Source organism: Diceros bicornis, chromosome 10 (assembly GCF_020826845.1).
Source record: "Diceros bicornis minor isolate mBicDic1 chromosome 10, mDicBic1.mat.cur, whole genome shotgun sequence".
NCBI lineage: Eukaryota > Metazoa > Chordata > Mammalia > Perissodactyla > Rhinocerotidae > Diceros > Diceros bicornis.
This window is the reverse complement of record NC_080749.1, coordinates 12,596,787-12,612,792: the sequence shown is the minus strand read 5'-3', so window position 1 is coordinate 12,612,792 and position 16,006 is coordinate 12,596,787. Positions and strand designations below refer to the sequence as shown.

General features: G+C 37.9%; 1 protein-coding gene across 6 annotated transcripts in view; it reads left to right on the top strand.

The window, feature by feature from the left end:
- The window catches only part of EPB41L5 (erythrocyte membrane protein band 4.1 like 5), a 122,684-nt gene that overhangs the window by 59,092 nt on the left and 47,586 nt on the right, over positions 1–16,006 (top strand). Inside the window, exon 17 of one of the 6 annotated variants that reach the window (XM_058548813.1) lies at positions 1,657–2,718. The exons of the other annotated variants lie outside the window; for them this stretch is intronic. Coding sequence (XP_058404796.1) covers positions 1,657–1,837 — 181 coding nt within the window. The 3' untranslated portion in view covers positions 1,838–2,718. Of the gene's footprint in view, positions 1–1,656; positions 2,719–16,006 lie in introns of those variants that run through there. 6 annotated transcript variants of the gene reach the window in all.

The window sequence follows — 16,006 nt, the reverse complement described above, 5'->3', positions numbered from 1 at the left end:
GTATCTTCTAAATGACACCATTATTTCAGTGAATAATTTGGTATATCGATAACTTAGAATTATCCAATATTTAAAGTATCACTTTTTGAGAAACACTGTGTGTATTTTAAATCCATAAACTATTTATAAACAACAGCAAAAACAAAAACTGAATAATATTTGGAAAATCTTGCATATATAGGGGAGAACATAAACCTAATTTAATTTCCTAAATTTTCAGAGACCCCATATTGAGGGTTGTGAATTTTATCGGTTAGATCTGATGAACAAATTATATTTCAGTTGAAGGAAAGATGATGATTTTATTGTAAAAAAGGCTTTCAAGTTTGTTCTGAAAAATCCTTTTAGCTAATTGCCTTTCAATTTCCCTAAGGAAGAAAGGTGAAGATTCATGTTTTAGTTGAGTTAGAAAAATACTATATTTAAAAATCTATCCTTAGACCTCTTTTGTAATTGGGGTGATTTTTTTTTTCTTTGTAGCTATCCTAAATATGTGCTGCCCTTTTTGCCATGTCACAAACTTTGATTTGTCTGAACCTTGGCAAATGTTTTCCTTCTACTGGAGGACTCCAATCATTTCTAACCACGAGCTGCTTGTATGCATGTTTCACACTCATAGTTCTCTAGGTCTATTCTATAGCACTGTGTGATAAAATGTATCTAATATGCTTATTAAACTATTTCTTGGAGTGGGCTTATAATCTCTTCACATTATCTGTACCTGCTGAATTTCATTCTGAGGTCTGATGAACTTCAGTTATAGAAGGGACAGTGATTTCCATTGTTAATCTGGAACACTGATGGAAAATTATATGGCCTCTGAGGGTAGTTTTTTTTCTTAGTGAGCAAGATCATCCCTGAGCTAACACCCATGCCAATCCTCCTCTTTTTGCTGAGGAAGACTGGCCCTGAGCTAACATCTATTGCCAATCCTCCTCCTTTTTTTCCCTTTTTCTCCCCAAAGCCCCAGTAGATAGTTGTGTGTCATAGTTGCACATCCTTCTAGTTGCTGTGTGTGGGACACCGCCTCAGCATGGCCGGACAAGCGGTGCGTCAGTGTGCGCCCAGGATCCGAACCCGGGCCGCCAGTAGCGGAGCGTGCACACGTAACGGCTAAGCCTCGGGGCTGGCCCCAAGGGTAGATTTTTTTTTAATTGCTCTCTCTGAATTTTGTTTTTTGGATTTCAGTTTTGTGTAATCACTTAATCTGGGGAATAATTTTCACAATTGCCCTTTTCTGTATGTGCCTTTGTCCTTATGTGAATTATCCTTTCAGACATTTAAATTAAGTAGATTATAAATATTTTTTCTTCTTATTAGAACCTCAAACAACATTTCTGCCTTTAATTTTGGTAGCAACATCAGGGACAGATAACAGTGTCTTACTCTCTGTGAAATTTCCTCTTTATTTAATTCATTTAACTGACTCTGACATGTGTTTCCATATTGACATATTCCACTACATGTAACTTTTTGGATTCCTCTCCTTTGTTATTCTTGAATGTTATCATTGCATGGAGTAGATATTGATAACTACTCATAGCAGTGGTGCATGCTAGTCGCATTTCCTTTCTCCTTTATTACCTCTTAAACATATCCATTTTCTCCTATTTCTATTGACTAACTGTCCTCCCCTCCCACTCCCCAACCATCCAGGCTCTCTGCTGCCAGTGACTGCTGTCAACGTGGTGGAAACCAGTGGAACACAAGGGCCTTGTCCCCACCCCAGCCTGCACGTAGAAACTACCCTGACTTTGTCCATGAGCACAATGTGAAGAATGCAGGAGTCCATCATGATGTTCATTTTCCCCGCCGTGCAGCCATGACTGAGATATGAGTGTTAAGCCTCTTAGGCATTGGGACTCTGTCATGAAAGTTGATGGTATACAAGTTGATGGTATAATTTTCTAGTGTTTATAGAGGGTTAATCACATTAGGAGAATTTGGGAGAAGTTATTTTATGTTAAGTCACTAGTTGTGTAGTGTTGTCTGTAATTGAATTCTTCTCTGAAAGGGAAAAGGATATGAAGAAGCTATATGCTGTCAGTGATAATGATAAATGTTTTTGTGTTGAAAAGGGTATGTATATCATTGTACTTTAGGAAAGGTTTTTCATAATTTAACACGTTAACACATCACTCAGAGGATGTCTCAGGAGAAGGTTTGTGTTTGTGAACAAGCGGCCCATTATCACCCCACCACTATGCCATCCCAATAGATTGAGGTTAAAAGAATCAGACACACTAAAAGCCCACTCAGAAGGAAGCATGTCCAGGCTTGATATGTCAGCCTTTGGTGATATTTTTATAAAACTGCTCTTATACACTATTTTTAATACTTCTTAAGTCACCCATGTCTTAATTTCAGTTAAGTGCCTAAGATACTATAATGTAATTTTTAATTAAGAAAACTTTTACTTTTTAATAAACACATGTAATTTAATTTACCAAAAGATCTAGAAATCACATTAGTAGTGTGATTCATGTAGAAAGATAAATCTGAATGGTTACTTTGACATGATTAGTTAACCAATGGTTAACTGAATGATTACATTATTACTGAATGGTTGTACAAAATGGAAAATGTATTTATTTTTGTCTTTTCACTTTCTTCTCTTTCATCTCATACATCCGATAGATTTCTCAAGTTTGCAATAGCCTCATAATCTGGCCTTGTACAACCTTTAAAATAAAATTTTGAAGCCAAAACTATATCACTTTTAAATGGATTGGATATATTACTATTTCTGGTCCTTTATGAACTTCAGAATGTAATATCTAAGCTCTTTGGTTTAATTCATAAAGGGAAATTAGCTGGAAAAAGTACATTTCTGATATAATGGGAACTGATGTAAGGGGAGCATTTCGTCTTTTTATAGTTTTTTAAAATTTTAACAATTTCCAAGGTTTTAAACTGTGTAATGGTAATTTGAAGATATTTTATAGTCTGTGAATTCATAATACTTCAAGATAATAAAGCTTCATTATAGGCGGCTTAACCCATTTACTCTTCTGGTCACCTCAGAAGTCAGTCTTATTCTTCTCTGCTAGACAAAGGTAAAGGTTTTAGAGGGTTTTGTTACTGGACTGTTGGTTGCAAATGTAATACAGCTTGTCTATAGAAGACATAAGTAAGCAGAACTAAATAATATTTAAGGAATGAAATTTATAGGCAGGTTTCAATCTGTTAGTTTATCATAATCATATATAAGGGGACAAATGCTCAAAATATTCTTTAGCACATCCTGTAAATATGAACAGATCCCTATCGTAAACAGCTCAGCTCTCTACCTCTATGAGGCTGTCATCATTTAGCATGCTTAAAAATGCCCACTGATGTATGTCTCTCATAGTTGTTTTAGACTTTACATAGCTAAATTATAATTATCAAGTATTGTTGATGATGATTTCTTTCTTAAAAGAAAGGAATTTGAATCATAACTTTTTTTTTTTTTGATGAGGAAGATTGGCCCTCAGCTAACATCTGTTGCCAATCTTCCTCGTTTTGCTTGAGGAAGGTTGTCCCTGAGCTAACATCTGTGCCAGTCTTCCTCTATTTTGTGTGTGGCACGCTGCCACAGCATGGCCTGATGAGCAGTGTGTGGGTCTGCGCCCGGAATCTGAACCTGCAAACACCTGGCCACCGAAGCGGAGCATGCGAACTTAACCACGACAGCACTGGGCTGGCCCCTAAATCACAACATTTTAAGAAAAGAAACCTTGGTTTGTGCCATTCAAGAAAAGATTTCATGAGAGTGAATTTGATTAAGAACCTACTATTTCTCGGGTCCGGCCTGGTGGTGCAAGCGGTTAAGTGTGCGTGCTCCGCTGTGGCAGCCCGGGGTTCGCCGGTTCGGATCCCAGGCATGCACCAACGCACTGCTTGTTAAGCCATGCTGTGGTGGTGTCCCTTATAAAGTAGAGGAAGATGGGCATGGATGTTAGCCCAGGGCCAGTATTCCTCAGCAAAAAAGGGGAGGATTGGCATCGGATGTTAGCTCAGGGCTGGTCTTCCTCACCAAAAAAAAAAAAAAAAGAACCTACTATTTCTATAATAGAAACCGAAGAGGCATAATAATGACAAAGCCTTTCTGGTCTTAAAGAAAGTCCCGTGGTTGACTTCTCTCACTTTAAAAGTAATCTTGAAATCTAGAGGTCAGACTGCTGATAAAATGCTTCATATGTATCTTAGCAGAATCTTAACTTTGGGAAATACGGAGGGATTGTAGTTGAAGAGTAAGATCTTCAGTTTATCTTGAAAGTGGTCATTTCTAGACTTAGAATGAGTTAATCAGTACGGTTACATTTAAGTGATAGAAGAATCATGTCATGGTTTTTCTTTCTTTGAAAATCTTGTTATATGATAGTGATTTGTTATATAATAGTCCAAATTACAGATGATAGAAATTGAGTTGGAGGGGTGATGGGGCAAAAAGGAGATGGGGAAGTTAAGGGCTAAGACTGGATGGTAGTAGAAGCAAACTTGTCTGTTTTATAGAAGTGCCTATATGGTCCTGGATTTCATATCAAATGTTGTGAATATTCTTGCTACTGATATTTTCAAGATGAGTATATATGTTTCCAGAGCTATGAAGAATTTACTAAGGTAGCTCAACCTAAATTAAATAAATTGTCACCAACCTGTTTATACTCTGCATTTTATTATGCCTAAAGGGTCAGTGATCATCCATGCTAGATTAGGGAACTAATATCCTCCAGAAGCACCTGACTTGGTCACTATCCTTTTGATTAGAGGTGGGTATCAGCACAGAACTCCAGGATCATGTGATTCAATGTTACTGCTTTGGCTAATTTTATTTAGCATAATTAATTTTAACATCTTGAATTAGGTTCATTATGTTTCAACTGCATTTTTATAGACAGGGAAACTTGTAGAAACATGGCAAAGCTGGTGACTTTCACACATGAAAACGAGCTCTTAAGATCATTATTTCTTTTGATAGTAAAACCACTTCAAAGGCATTTACCTATCTTTGAGTATAATGTAACATTTCTGACTTTGATAGGGTAGTCATAGATGTGCTTTTAAAGAAGTTTACAGAGAAAAACAGAACTTTGTCCTGCTGTGTATATAATGTCTATATTTTAAAAAGCAACTAGTAAACAAACATTCTAGTATTGTATTATCAGCAGTATAATTCAAATAATCTTTTTTAAGGGGAGCTTTTTTACTTATTTAAAGTGCTGACCCAGAAAATGTTGTTATTTTTAACATGTGGGTGAATCTTTATTGTTAAAATTGTCCAGGATGTAAAAGGTGCCGTCTAACAAGTCAGCATATAAGGCTGAAGTGTCTCCTGCATGGAGGAGGACAGGGAGGCAGCTTGTTTCATAGGAGAAAACAGTTAGCCGAGCCTTAATTGTGGTAGTTTCTCTTATTCTCTACATTTTTGTGTATTTACTTGGTTGATATGCTAATAATTATTTTGATTGGTAACCTTGCTTTATAACATTTATGTGTCTTGATTTTGTGCATTTCATCTTTCCATCTTGCCAAAACAGGAAAATAGATGAAGAGGGTAAGGAGTGGAGGAGTATGGTGTTTTGCGGTTTCAGGAGGAGGAAGAGTATTGTGGAGATGACTGGCTTCACAGGCATAAGAAGACTAATCCTCAACTTGGATCCCTGTTACTTCCATATGTATTCATAGATGTAAACTGAAAATGTTGGGAGATGGTTGTCCCATGTTAGTGCAGCATGCTCTGATGGTGGGAGCAGTAATCGTTTGATAACGTGGTACTTGAACTCTTTTGGTTGGGGCATACTCTTCATTTCTAAACCATAGTTCATTGCTTTGCAAGGCCATTATTTTTTGTATGTTAGGCTTTGAATATTGAGTTGGAAAATAATAATATCAAGTTGCATTAGCTTATTTTATATCCTTGGTATATAGGGCTTGTCATATGGATTTGCAAAAATAAAATCATCTTGTGCCGATAACCCTTAATGTTTTTACCACCACGTACTTCCTGCCTATATTTTGATGTAAATTATAGCACATCCTCAATTGTACCTTGCTTCTCTTCTAGAGTTGTGAATGCTTGCATGTGAGATGCTTTTATGTAAGGGATGGAATTTGAAGGTCCCTCTGTGGTGGGGAAACCTTGTGTCTCTGCATGTCTCTCTCTGTGCCTCTGTCTCGTGTATAGAGTGTGATTTGTCACGTTCTTTCTGGACACTAGGAACCGTGTGAGTTTAGGTGTAGTGCTCTTCCTCATGTTCCATATGTTGGAGAACATGAAAATTTCTCCTCCTCTGTTCATACGAATTAACTCTTACTTTAGTCACATGAAATCATTGTGAGAATTTTGTCTTGCTCAGTTGACGTTAACCTTGGTGGTTTAGGTATTAGGACAGGAAGCATGTCACTGTCCGTGGAAAATGTGTTGTGTAACTTCCTTCAGTTCTTGACCATTGCTGGTATGTAATACACTTGAGCTGCTTTGAGCTCTTTGGGCTGGTGGGGAGGATCATAGTGATGGCCTTTTTAGAGAATTAGTGAAGAGGAGGGAAAATTTCAAAAGAACTTGGTGAAAGGAAAGAAATGTTCTGTGGCTTATTTAATGATACATATATTTTTTATACTGAAGCAGAAGAACAAGTGTTCTTGTTTTTCATGAAGGAATTGTTCCCACAAGTTTTTTATTATTAGATAATTACCTAAGCCTCTGTGTTCCTAACAACAAGCTGTGGCCTTAATTCTAGGTGATGGTGCTTGAATGAACTTTTTACATTTTGTCCCTGACAGCTGCCCAGCATTTTGTTTATATTGGCATGGAGAGGAGATATCTGATTTGGAGAACAGCATTCTCCAAGGAGTATGACTGAAGACTCCCTTAGTGGGGTAATAAACCTGTACCTCCTCCTCTTAAAACTGGTTCAACAGCTGCAGATCTTACTTTTTGTTGTTGAAAGAGTTCTTTATTTGTTTTGTTTTTAACTAATTTTAATAAAGAGAGAAGAAATGAGACATACCAGTGTATGGTTAGGATTTGTAAGAAGTTGCAGATTCCTTAGTAAAGGTCTAGTCTACTGACCAATGACTGATTATTGTTAATATTAAATATTTTATTTTATTTTATTTTATTTATTTATTTTTTTATTTATTTTTCCCCCCAAAGCCCCAGTAGATAGTTGTATGTCATAGCTGCACATCCTTGTAATTGCTGTATGTGGGACGCGGCCTCAGCATGGCCGGAGAAGCGGTGCGTCGGTGCACGCCCGGGATCCGAACCCGGGCCGCCAGCAGCGGAGCGCACGCACTTAGCCGCTAAGCCACGGGGCCGGCCCAATATTAAATATTTTAAATTATTAGAGGTGGAATAAAAGAAAAGAATGAAAGATAAGAGATGATAATAGGAAGACAATTGCTGGCATAATTTGTCTTGTGGAACTAGTTAGAGGGAGTATCCAGAGAAATTATGGAAAATATCCCAGGATGTAAAACACTGCTAGAATACATACCATTACACAGAAGAGTTTCTTATAACAAAGCTACATTTGTAGCTTAGCCATTAGCTTTAGGGATTATTTAATTATAAGGTCTCCAAGAGTTTGGAGATAAGACCTATGTTTAACAACTGACATTTTTTTCCGAGAACACCATCAGCAAAACCTTTGGAAGCCTTTAGAAAGACCTGGAAAGATTTGAGTACTCTAGAATATCCAGGTTATCACTTTGATTGGAACTTCATAGATATGTTGGAGCAATAGCAGTTAAAAGTGTTTGAGTAGGTTGGAAAAGCATTAATATCTGTCCGAGTAGTTTGGATTTGGAGTAGGAGACCTGGGGCAATCATTGCAAGTTTTTAAGTGAAAGATTTTGGGAGTCTTATATTGATGTCTCCTTTTTTGATTCACCTCATCATTTGTTGAATACCTACCAGAGTACCTCCTTGTTCCTCACTTCTTACACAATGATCACTTATAATTACTCCTTTGCATGTACCCGCAAATTTCTCGACCCTTCCCCTGTTGTACATATCTGGTTAAATCCAACTCTGTGTACTGTGCATGTAGATGGTGAAGGTGAAATGCAGCATTGTTGAATGGTCTCACTTTAAATTTTGGGCACTGAGCTCAAGTGGGCCTTCAGTGCTGCCTGAAATCCTATCATATTTCCTGAATCTATTCATTCTCCCACTCTGCTGGCAGTAATTTCCCCTCTTTCAAATCATCACCTTCTCACTTCTCACTCTTCACTCCTCATTCCCAGCTAATGACCTTGCTATCCTATTGTATTGAGAAAATAAGCAGCCAGGAGAGATCTTGAGTACACTCCCACCCTCTTACCCATGAACTTATTTCTGTTGGTCATATGCACTCTGCTCCACCTCCCCTTTTGGCTATTCCCCCATTTCTTTGTTCTACTGATAGCAGAACTCCTTGCCATGAAAGAATTGTCTGTACCCACTGTCTCCTCTTTCTCTCTTCTCATTCTGCTTTGAACCCATTCTAATCAGACTTTGTCTCTGCCAACTAAGCTACTATGTATGATTGTGCACTGCACAAGAGTGCCACATTTGAGAGGACAGTGCTCACATATTTATGACAATGGTTTTCCAGCAGATGGCACTAAATTTCTTTTTTTCGTAATTTTTTTTTGATTTATTTATTTTTTTCCCCCAAAGCCCCAGCAGATAGTTGTGTGTCATAGCTGCACATCCTTCTAGTTGCTGTATGTGGGACACGGCCTCAGCATGGCTGGAGAAGCGGTGCGTCGGTGCGCTCCCGGGATCCGAACCCGGGCCGCCAGTAGCGGAGCGCTAGTACTTACCCGCTAACCCACGGGGCCGGCCCTAAATTTCTTATTTAAATAAAATCATTTTATTATATGACAGTTTTGCAGGAGGTGAAAGTAAAGTGTCTTCAGGAGAGGCATCGCTTAAATCCATACAAAAGCTCTGCGTGGGCTAGTAAGGATTATGCTGCCACTCTGCCAATATAGCTTTTGTTAGTTTACAAATGACCTCCACATTTCTAATCCCACAGTCGATCTTCAATCAAGGTATTAGCATTCAAAACAGTTGCTCACTTCCTTCTTCATGAAATGCTTCTCTCACTTAGCTTAGGGACACCACTCTCTTTTGTTGTCTTCTAAGCTCACTAGCCATCATTTTTAGTCTCCTTTGTTAGTTTCTCCTTATCTCCCTGACCCCCTAAACTTTGTCTTAGGACCTTTTCTGTAACAACTCATTTCCTCGGTAATCTCATCTAGTGTTATGGTTTTAAATGCCATCTATACACTGGCAGTTTCCCATTTTATATCATCAGTCTGGACCTCTTTGTTTCTAGACTTACATACCTAAGTGCCTGTATAATATCTCTACTTAGGTATCTAATATAAGCATCTGAATTTTTAAAAACCTTTTCTTTTGAAGTAATTTTAGGCTTACAGAACAGTTGCAAAGATAGTGCAGAGAGCTCGCACACCCTCCCTCATTAGCTTCCCCCGGTGTTCATATCCTGCATAACCATGGTGCAATTATCAAAACAAGAAGTTAATATTGATACAGTACCAGTAACTAAACTATGGACCTTATTCAGATTTCCCAGTCTTTCCACAGATGTTCCAGAATCTGATCCCAGATCCTATGTTACTGTAGTCTACTTCCATCTGTGACATTTAGGCATTCCATTTCCTTGACAACTTCTCAAAGAGTACCGTTTAGCTACCTTGTAGGATGTTCCTCAATTTGGGTCTAGGTGATGATTTCCTATGATTAGATTGAGGCCATGGATTTTGGGGAAAAATACTACAGAGGTGATATTGGGACATCTTTGTTGAAAATTGAACTCCTGATTTAATTTTATCTCTGCACTTTTTCCTAGCTCAGTAAATGGGCAGTTCTGTTTTTGCTGTCTGTGGGCCAGTATGTCTCAGGCTCCACTCCAGACCTACTGAATCAGAAGCTCTGGAGATGAGGCCCGAGAATCTGTTTTAACATGCCCTCCTGGAGATTCTGATGCACACTGAGTTTGAGAATCACTGGCTTAGGTCGTAGCACCTGATAATCATCCTGACTTCTCTTTGTCTTTACTTCTTAGTCAGTAAATTCTTCAAAATATATCCAGAATCCACCGCTTGTCACTGTCTTTACTGCTTCCACCCTGTTTGAACTTACTATCATTTCTTTCCTTTTACCTGGTCTGCCAGCCATTGCCCTTAATCCTCTACTGTCTCATATTCTCCTTGGCAGCCATGGTGATTGTAAGTGAGATCACATGATTCCTCTGCTTAAACCTCCCAGAGGTCCTCATCTCACACAAACTAAAATTCAAAATCCTCGTATTGACAAAAACATGAATTTTCCCGGCCCTTTTCTTCTGCCAGTCTTGACCTTGTTCACTGGCCTCCAAAGACTTGCTCAAAGGTACCGAGTGTATCCCCTCTCAGGATCTTTGTACTTTTACTTTGGTCTGGATATTCCCCCTTTGAATCTCTTATTATTCATTCTGACACCTTTGGGTGTCTTAGGAGAAAGACCTTTCCTGACTTCTCTGTAAAATAATCACAGGCCCCCCAATCTCCTCGGCATTCCCCATCCCTCTTACCCTGCTTTATTTTTTCTCTCCTTGCTTCATCTTATGCCTTATGTGTTAACTTCTTTGTCATCCCTGTATTCTTCAATAGAATGGAAGCTTCATCAAGGGAGAGTTTACTCCTCCTCTATACCCAGAGCAGTGCCTGGCTCGGCACTCCATAAATACTAGTTGATTAATTGAATGAATGAATGCCAGGCACATCTTGGCACACTTGGTGATGCAGAAATAGTCAGAATGCTGTCCCTGGCTTCAAGAAGTTTACACTCAGATTATGGAGATGGATGGTTTTACAAATAACTGATAAAAGTGCTAAGTCATCAGGTATGCAAGGTCATAGAAGAGTAGAAGAGGTTGAAGTTAAGAAGGTTTCCTGAATTTGCATCAGATTTTGAAGGATACATAGAATCAGGAACATTGGATGGATAAATCGTTATAGATTGAGTGATAGCAAAAGAAAATTTTAAAGTAGCAAAGCGTAAGGTATAGTTGAGGAATGATGAATGAGGTTTGAGTAATGAGTATAGAAGTCCTGGGGAGGCATATTAATAATGGTAGCTGACATTTGAGTGCTTCTGTGCCTGGCATTGTTCTGGAGATCTATCAGTAAACATTTATTCCAGCAAAGCATTTAATCCTTACAGGAATCTGTCAGGTTATTTAGGCCAGTGAAGAAATTAAGGCATAATAAGGGTATGTAACTTGTCCAAAGTCTCGTTGCTTGTACATGGTAAGGCTGGTCTTTAACCTGAGGCAGCTGAGTCCTAGTACCTAGAGCAGTACCTGCTGTACTGACTTCATACAGCGTAAAGCTTGGCGGGGCCTGGAACGTGGAGAGTAAAAAGGAGGGTACTAACAATTCTGCTTTAGAAAGATAACTCTAGAGGCAGTGTGAAGAATGAATGTCAATCGGTGGAAGACTGGATAATTAAAACATGCTGCATTCATACTGTGTAATTGTTAAAGAATGAGGAAAATTCTACCTGTGCTGTTATTGGAGTATGTAAGTGATATATTGTTGAATTACAAACCCAAGTGAAGTGTTTTAGGTATGTTTCCATTTTTGTAAAAACCTATCAGACTATGTATATATTTGTAAGTACACAGAAAATGGACCTGGATAGATAAACGAAATTTGAAATTTTCAGAGTGGAGATAAGGGAAGACATTGCTTTTCTTAGCTAGCATGTACTACTTTAAATAAGTAAAAACAAATTTAAAATGCCCCAAAATGTAGTGGGAAACAAGACAAACTGTTTCAGTTTATACAGGAAAGTATCCATGAAAAGGAAGGGGATGGATAGAAGAGATAATGGTTTACATATTCCTTTGTGCATTCTGGAGAAATGGATAAATGTACAGGGACATTGGCATAAGTCACAGATTGAAAGTGTAAGGTCTAACTACTACATTTTTTAAAACTGTTTTTAAGTGCACAATTCATTGGTTTTTAGTATATTCACAAAGGTATACAACCATCACCACTGTAATTCCAGAACATTTTCATCATCTCCAAGAGAAACCCATTACCTAATTAGCAGTTACTGCCTCTTCTCCCCTCCCCACAGGCCCCGACAAACACTTATCTACTTTCTTTCTCCATGGATTTGCTCATTCTGGAAATTTCCTATAAATAGAAGCATACAATATGTGACCTTTTGTGTCTGACTTCTTTCACTTGCATAGGGTTTTCAGGGTTCATCCATGTTGTAGCATGTATCAGTATTTGATTCCTTTTAACGGGTTAATATATTCTCTTGTATGATATACAACATTTTATTTGTCTATTCGTCAGTTGATGGACATTTGGGTTTCCACTTTTTGGCTATTGTGAATAATGCTGCTATGAACATTCATGTACATTTTTTTTTTAACATGTTTTCGGTTCTTTTGGGTATTTACATAGGAGTAGAATTGCTGGGTCATATGATGACTATGTTTAACTTCTTGAGAAATTGCCAAATTGTTTTCCAAAGGGGCTGCACCATTTTACATTTCTACCAGCAATTTTATCTGTCTTTTTCATTATAGTCATCTTAGTTGTTGTGAGGGTGGTCTCTTAGTGTGGTTTTGAGTTGTGTTTTCAGGGGGCTAAAATTGGATATATTTTTTAATATGCATGTCTTGGGAGAAATGTGCATTCATATCCTTGGCCTACTTTTAAAATTAGGTATGATAATATATTCTTTTCTTTCTTTCTTTTTTTTTTTTTTTTTTGTGAGGAAGATCAGCCCTGAGCTAACATCCATGCCAGTCTTCCTCTTTTTGTTGAGGAAGACTGGTCCTGAGCTAACATCTATTGCCAATCCTCCTCCTTTTTTTTTTCCCTTTTTCTCCCCAAAGCCCAAGTAGATAGTTGTTTGTCATAGTTGCACATCCTTCTAGTTGCTGTATGTGGGACGCGGCCTCAGCATGGCTGGAGAAGCGGTGCGTCGGTGCGCGCCCGGGATCCAAACCTGGGCCGCCAGTAGCGGAGCGTGAGCACTTAACTGCTAAGCCATGGGGTGGGCCCTCTTTTATTTCTTTATCTGTAGCATCTGAAATTCTGTCTCCTTTTTTTGTTTGTGTTGTTTTTTTTCTGGAAGTGTGTCTGTTTATTTAGTCTTCTCAAATAAACAACTTTGATTTTGTGGTACGTTGTATATGTTTGTCCCTGCCCATGTGAGGCAGATTGTATATAATGGAAACAAAGCACAGTAACAGTTAAATAAGTCTTCAATTTGTGAACAACTCTTGTATCAGGATGATTAGTTATTTCTGTTTTGGAGAAATAAAGTAAAAAGATAAAGTACACAGTATTTAAATTTTGTAGTTTACATCTATATAAGTTGGAATGCTCAGGGATGAATTACTTGCTTTTACCAAATTATACTTGACTTTTTTTATTCTCTCGTGAATATTGCTTATTTGTGGATTGAAATACCGTCTCTGCAGATTTCAATGGGGCAGTTAAATAAATCTTTCTGGATGAAGAGGCAGTAAGAATGTTCCATTTAAATAACCTGCATATTTCCCTAGGGAAGACAAGAGTGGGCGCAGTGAGTTTAAGCAGTTATTGAGCACTGTGTGCCAGGTTCATTGGTGTTTTGTTTTCCAGTCACTGTGCAACAAATTATCAGAAAACACAGAGATAAATCCTGAAGTGGTTTTTGCAGACAAGCTTCAGTCAGAAGAAGTATTTTATCTGATGTTAACTGAATATTTCAGTAACAGCAGCACATGAGAATGTGGCATAAGCAATCTCAGGTGAACCACAGCCTGTTCTAAAATGCAGGGGTGCACTAGTGAGCAAGGAAAGATTGTTCACTCCTAAGAGTCTTTATAACTCGAATGTATCAACCATGGTTTTAATGGAAGATGAGCAGTAAATGAACCCTATTACGTTTTTGGCTTTGTTTTGAAACAGAAAGTGGTTGTAAGAGAAAACTGCTGATTTTCTCCACAACAGGTATTCTTTTAATACCTCTCCCCTGGTTTACCTATTCTGTTCATTCTCTCTCTCTCTCTCATCTCTCTGTCTTTCCCCTGACTTTGTTTAGCTTGGAAAGAAAGGTAGATTGAGGGTCAGAGGCAATGAATGGAATAAGTTGTTTCTCTGTGTCTTCTGACCTGGTGATAGGGTTTTTGCACTGCTAAGGTTGTTGCCCTCCTTCTTTCTTTGTTTTTTTTCCTCCCCAGTGCTAAGCATTTTAAATTGTACTGTTTTGAATACCTCCTAAAAGAACATTTGAGATTTCCTTATGATTTTCATCATGCTTAAATGATAAACTTCATATTGGGTACATATCAAAATTAGTAACCCGGTAATTCATTGACGAGTTGTTGAGTGCCTACTGTGTACAGGCACTGTCCTACATTCTGGAAGTACAACAGTGACCAAGACATAAGTTCCTACTCTGATGACACATAGATTCTACTGAAGGAGACTGGTTGTAGATATACAAACATAAAAATGCTGGGATTTCAAATAGTAATAGATGCTGTGAAGAAAATAAGGTAATGTCACAGTAAGTGACTGCAGGGTGAGGGCTAGGCCTTTGAAGAGATACTTCAGTTTAGATATGAGTGACATAAAGAGTCAGCCATACAAAGAAGGAGGAGAATTTCAGGCAGAAATAACAGCTAATACAGAGGCCTTGGAGTTGACTTTTGAAGTGTAGAAAGAAAACCAGTGTGGATGGTGCTTAATTAAGGAAGAAGATGATGGTATGATAAGGGTTCTGAGGGCACTAGGCAGGAGTCCAGTCACATAAAACCTTGCATGGCAGGAAAAAGAATTTGTGTTTTATTCCAGGTGCAGTGGGGAACCTGTGGTGTATTTTAAGTAAGGGGGGGGTGGTGCAGAATGTATTCTGATACTCTCTTTTAAAAGATGACTTTGTTGTATGGGAAATACAAGGCAAGAGGGGATTTTTTTCCCTAACCAGTTGAGAGTAATTTGCAGAGATCATGAGCCTTCACATCCACATTCTTCAGCAGGTATTTTTTTTAAGAACAGTAACGTTCTCTTATATATCTACAATGCAGTTACCACATACATTCAGAGAATCAAATATATTATACTACTATTACCTAATATATATTGTCCATCTTCAGATTTCCTGATTGTCTTAATACTGTCTTTTATAGCAACTTCGTTGATCCATTTCAGGATTATACATTAGCATTTTGTGGTTTCTTGAGTGTCTTAATCTGCAGCAGTTCCTCAGCCTTTTTATCTTTCACAATATTTGCATTCTTAAATAGTACAAGTTTGTTGTTTCATAGAATGTCCCTAATTTGGATTTAATTGATTATTTCCTCACGATTCAATTCAGGTTATGCATTTTTGTCAAGCCAAGTGTGTGTCTGTATATATCTGTACAGATGTGATGTACCTGTGGTGCATCACATCAGAGGGTACTTGATGTCACTGTGGGTGTTACTGGTCGTGTTAACTTTAGATTGCTTGGTTAAGGTGATGTCTATCAGATTTTTCCACTGTATAAGTTAACCCATTTTTGTAATTAAAAAATTATCAAATATTTTATGTAAATATTCTGTCTCCCAACAAACTTTCACCTAATGGTGAAAATTAGTTATGATTGTTGCAAAATGGTGATTTGCTAGCTATCATTCTACACTGGTTAGTTGGTATTCTACAAAAAACTTTTTCTTATCTATTTATACATGGATTCATGGATTCTTTTATTCAGTGTGTTATATAGTCCATGACTATTGTTACTCCTTTTGATAGTCAAACTGCCCCAGATTTGGCCACTGAGAACTCTGTCATACTTACCTGTACCACATGGGAACAGTTTGGCCACTGAGAACTCTGTCATACGTACCTGTACCACTTCCCATGTGCCCCTTACTTTTTGAGCACTTTCTTACTTTTTGCCATAAGAGATTCCATGCTTGTACTTTCCTTGCCTTAGCCCTGAAATCAGCCATTTCTTTAA